The following is a 5,221-nucleotide window of genomic DNA, read 5'->3' as shown; positions in this document are numbered from 1 at the left end:
ATCAGAGCAGTTCGTTCCTATAGAGCCTGAAAGACGGAATGATTGTACTTCTGTGCATTCTCTGTATATGTGTTTATGTGCTATTAGGATATCTGACTGATATATATGGCATAAACGTTTGTGAGCATGCATTTGGAACTTAAAGCATTAGACTTGCGATATTGAGACTGATCAACTTAATATCACTTGTTTGGTGTATATAGGGACCAGATGTCAACTCGCAGACGCGGTCGCGGGCGAGGTAGAGGTAGGACAGGCACCGTTACTCCTGCCCCCATAGGGACTGATCCAGTAGACTTTATGGCTGCCCTGGGAAATATGGCTGCAGCTATGCAGACGACAGCCGAGGCACTGGGTAATCAGATAAATCAGGGAAATCATGGGAACAATAATGATGAGGGCGGTCCAATGACACTTGCTACATTTCTGAAAGTTCATCCTCTGACTTTTAGGGGAACCTCAAATCCCACTGACGCAGATAATTGGATTCAGGCTATGGAAAGGGCGTTACAGGCACAACAGGTTCCTGAAGAGCAATGGGTTGAATTTGGAACTTATCAGTTGCAAGGTGAAGCTCAGTATTGGTGGCAGGGAACACGACGTATCCTGCATCCTGATGGTGCTACGATTCCTTGGGAGGTTTTTCGGACAGAGTTCTATAAGAAATATTTTCCTAATTCAGCCCGAAATGCCAAGGAACTTGAATTAATGCAGTTAAAGCAGGGACAGATGACTGTTGCTGAGTATACTAGTAAGTTTGAGGAGTTGTGTCGCTTTTCTCGTATCTGTCAAGGTGCGCCTGAAGATTTTGCTGAATGGAAGTGTATTAAATATGAAGGAGGTCTTCGGAGTGATATTCTGAGCTTCGTTGCCCCAATGGAGATCAGGGTGTTTTCTGAATTGGTGAATAAGAGTAGGGTGGCTGAGGATTGTGTGAGGAAGGCGGCAGCAGAGAAAGGAAGTTTGAGGGTGCCTTTTCAGAGGCCTTCTGGGAGGAACTTTGCTCTGAGAGGTAGAAATTTCAAGCGTGGAGGTTTTGTTCCGCAGCAGACTCAGGATCAAGGTAATTATAGAAGGCCGAATACCAATGCTAGTCAAGGAAAAAGGTTTGGGAAGCAGCCACAGCAAGATCTGAACTGTCAGAAGTGCGGAAGGTATCACCCTGGAGTTCCGTGCAGATTCGGACTTGGAGTATGCTATTCTTGTGGACAGCCCGGGCATATGGCCACCAATTGCCCGGAGAAGAAGAAGTATGAGACTGGTAGGGTGCAGCAGCCGGGGAGAGTATACACCACTTCTACCGTAGGTGCTGAGGGATCTGAGACACTGATTAGAGGTAATTGTGAAATGGCTGGTAAAATCTTAAATGCTTTATTTGATTCAGGTGCAAGTCATTCATTTATTGCATTTGAAAAGGCCAACGAGTTAGGATTGAAAATGGTGGTTTTAGGTTATGATTTGAAAGTATATAATGCTACTCATGAAGTTATGGTGACTAGGATAGGATGTCCACAAGTTCCCTTTCGAGTACAACAGTGTGAATTTGTGCATGATTTGATTTGTTTGCCTATGACTGGTCTTGATCTCATTTTGGGATTGGATTGGTTATCCAAGAATCATGTTTTGCTTGATTGTTCTGAGAAGTCAGTACAGTTTATGCCGGAAGGGTCGGAAGCACCGGTTGTAGTGAATAGTTACTATTTGAATTCAATGATAGTAAACTGTTCTGGAACCGAATGTCAGGGTATTATGTTATTAACTGCGGGAGTATCAGGTGATGATCAGAGTTTAGAGCAAATTCCGGTTGTATGTGAATTTCCAGATGTGTTTCCGGATGATATTAATGAATTTCCACCTAATCGAGAGGTTGAATTTGCAATCGAGTTGGTACCTGGATCCGGTCCAATTTCGATTACTCCTTATAGGATGTCACCTTTAGAAATGGCTGAATTGAAAGCTCAGCTGGAAGATTTGTTGGGTAAGCATTTCATCCGACCAAGTGTTTCTCCGTGGGGAGCGCCAGTGTTACTGGTAAAGAAGAAGGATGGGAGTATGCGGCTGTGTGTCGATTATCGGCAATTGAATAAGATCACTGTGAAGAATAAATATCCGTTGCCTAGAATTGATGATCTAATGGATCAGTTACAGGGTGCCGGTGTGTTTTCTAAGATTGACCTGCGATCCGGTTATCATCAGATAAGGGTTAGAGACGGGGATATTCCAAAAACTGCTTTCAAAACCCGTTATGGTCATTATGAGTATACAGTGATGTCTTTCGGGTTAACTAATGCCCCGGCAGTATTTATGGATTATATGAACAGGATTTTCCGACCGTATCTGGACAAGTTTGTTATTGTCTTCATTGATGACATTCTTGTCTATTCTAAGACTGAAGAGGAATATACTGATCACTTGCGAACTGTGCTGCAAATTCTGAGAGACAGAAAGTTGTATGCTAAGTTATCTAAATGTGAGTTTTGGAAGAGTGAGGTGAAGTTTCTCGGCCACGTGGTGAGTAAGCAGGGAATAGCTGTGGATCCTGCTAAGGTAGAAGCAGTGATGAATTGGGAGCGACCAACTTCAGTGACAGAGATAAGGAGTTTCCTAGGTTTGGCGGGGTATTATCGCAGATTCATTAAGAAATTTTCACAGCTCGCCTTACTTTTAACTAAGTTGACTAGGAAGGATACGCCTTTTATCTGGACTCCGGAATGTGAAGGGAGTTTCCAAGAATTGAAGCACAGGTTGACTACTGCACCTGTATTGGTATTACCTGAACCAAGTGAACCGTTTGAAGTGTATTGTGATGCATCTCTGAAAGGTTTGGGGTGCGTCCTGATGCAGCACCAGAATGTTGTAGCATACGCCTCACGACAATTAAGGCCGCATGAGATGAACTACCCGACACACGATTTAGAACTTGCTGCTGTTGTGTTTGCTTTAAAGATTTGGAGGCACTACCTCTATGGTGTTAAGTTTCTTGTTTTCTCAGACCATAAGAGTTTGAAGTATCTTTTTGAGCAGAAAGAGTTAAATATGCGTCAAAGGAGGTGGATGAAGCTTCTGAAAGATTATGATTTTGAATTGAATTATCATCCAGGAAAAGCGAACGTTGTGGCAGACGCCTTGAGTCGAAAGTCTTTATATGCAGCTTGGATGATGCTACGGGAGGAAGAGTTACTGAAGGCATTCCAAGGTTTGAATTTGGGAGTTAGAGAAGAATCTGGAATCCTGTGTTTGAGTCAGTTGCAAATTTCTAGTGATTTTAAATCAGAACTTCTGAAGGCTCATCGAATAAGATCACTGTGAAGAACAAATATCCGTTGCCTAGAATCGACGATCTAATGGATCATTTATAGGGTGCCGGTGTGTTTTCTAAGATTGATTTGCGATCCGGGTATCATCAGATAAGGGTTAGAGACGAGGATATTCCAAAAACTGCTTTTAGGATGCGTTATGGTCATTATGAGTATATAGTGATGTCTTTTGGGTTAACTAATGCCCCGATAGTATTTATGGATTATATAAACAGGATTTTCTGACCGTATCTAAACAAGTTTGTTATTGTCTTCATTGATGACATTCTTGTTTATTCTAAGACTGAAGAGGAGCATGCTGGTCACTTGCAAACTGTGCTGCAAATTCTGAGAGACAGGAAGTTATATGCTAAGTTATCTAAATGTGAGTTTTGGAAAAGTGAAGTAAAGTTTCTTGGCCACGTGGTAAGTAAGTAGGGAATAGATGTGGATCCTGCTAAGGTGGAAGCAGTGATGAATTGGGAGCGACCAACTTCAGTGACAGAGATTAGGAGTTTCTTAGGTTTGGCGGGGTATTATCGCAGATTCATTAAGAGATTTTCACAGCTCGCCTTACCTTTAACTAAATTGACTAGGAAGGATATGCCTTTTGTCTGGACTCCGGAATGTGAAGAGAGTTTTCAAGTATTAAAGCACAGGTTGACTATTGTAGCCGTGTTGGTATTGCTTGAACCAAATGAACTATTTAAAGTGTATTGTGATGCATCTTTGAAAGGTTTGTGGTGCATTTGATGCAGCACCAGAATGTTGTAGCATACGCCTCACGGCAATTAAGACCGCATGAAATGAACTATCCGACACATGATTTGAAACTTGCTGCTGTGGTGTTTGCTTTAAAGATCTAGAGGCACTACCTTTATGGTGTTAAGTTTCATGTTTTCTCAGACCATAAGAGTTTGAAGTATCTTTTTGAGTAGAAAGAGTTGAATATGCGTCAAAGGAGATGGATGGAGCTTCTAAAGAATTATGATTTTGAATTGAATTACCATCCTGGAAAAGCGAACGTTGTGGCGGACGCCTTGAGTCGAAAGTCTTTATATGCAGCTTGGACGATGCTACGAGAAGAAGAGTTACTGAAGGCATTTCAAGGTTTGAATTTGGGAGTTAGAGAAGAATCTAGAATCCTGTGTTTGAGTCAGTTGCAGATTTCAAGTGATTTTAAATCAGAACTTCTAAAGGTTCATCGAGACAGTGAAGCGTTACATAAAGTATTACCAGCAGTTGAACAGGAAAAATAGTGGAGAGTGTCAGAAGGACAGGATGGTTTGTGGAGGTTCAAGAACCGGATTATTGTGCCAGATATTGGAGACCTGCGACAGAGAATCTTGAAGGAAGCTCATAAGAGCGGGTTTTCAATTCACCCAGGGAGCACTAAAATGTATCAGGATCTGAAAGCGATATTCTGGTGGCCAGGTATGAAGAATGATGTGGCATTGCATGTATCTAAATGTTTAACGTGTCAGAAGGTTAAGATTGAGCATCAGAGACCATCAGGAACCCTCCAGCCTTTAGAGATTCCACAATGGAAATGGGAGAGTATCGCAATGGATTTTGTGATAGGTTTGCCTAAAACCCGGTCTGGTTGTGACGCTATTTGGGTGGTTGTGGATCGACTAACAAAATCAGCTCACTTTCTTCCTATCCGAATAAGTTGCACAATGGAGGAATTGGCTCGAATGTATATTAAAGAGATTGTCAGGTTGCATGGCGTGCCTTCTACTATCATATCTGATAGAGATCCTCGTTTCACATCAAGGTTCTGGGGAGCTTTTCAGCGTGCATTTGGGACTCAGTTAAGCTTGAGTACTGCGTATCACCCTCAGACAGATGGTCAGTCAGAGAGAACTATTTAGACCTTGGAGGATATGCTAAGGGCTTGTGTTTTGGACCAGCCGGTGAGTTGG

General features: G+C 42.3%; 1 protein-coding gene across 1 annotated transcript in view; it reads left to right on the top strand.

The window, feature by feature from the left end:
* Nucleotides 1-4,555, top strand: part of LOC110278623 (uncharacterized) — a 14,591-nt gene extending 10,036 nt beyond the window's left edge. Inside the window, exons 3-7 of the mRNA XM_021136865.2 lie at nucleotides 204-3,285; nucleotides 3,360-3,509; nucleotides 3,600-3,722; nucleotides 4,033-4,083; nucleotides 4,235-4,555. Coding sequence (XP_020992524.2) covers nucleotides 204-3,285; nucleotides 3,360-3,509; nucleotides 3,600-3,722; nucleotides 4,033-4,083; nucleotides 4,235-4,555 — 3,727 coding nt within the window. The remainder of the gene's footprint in view (nucleotides 1-203; nucleotides 3,286-3,359; nucleotides 3,510-3,599; nucleotides 3,723-4,032; nucleotides 4,084-4,234) is intronic.
* The last annotated feature ends 666 nt before the right edge of the window (nucleotides 4,556-5,221 follow it).

Source organism: Arachis duranensis, chromosome 3, assembly GCF_000817695.3.
Source record: "Arachis duranensis cultivar V14167 chromosome 3, aradu.V14167.gnm2.J7QH, whole genome shotgun sequence".
Lineage (NCBI taxonomy): Eukaryota > Viridiplantae > Streptophyta > Magnoliopsida > Fabales > Fabaceae > Arachis > Arachis duranensis.
This window is presented reverse-complemented; position numbering and strand designations above follow the sequence as displayed.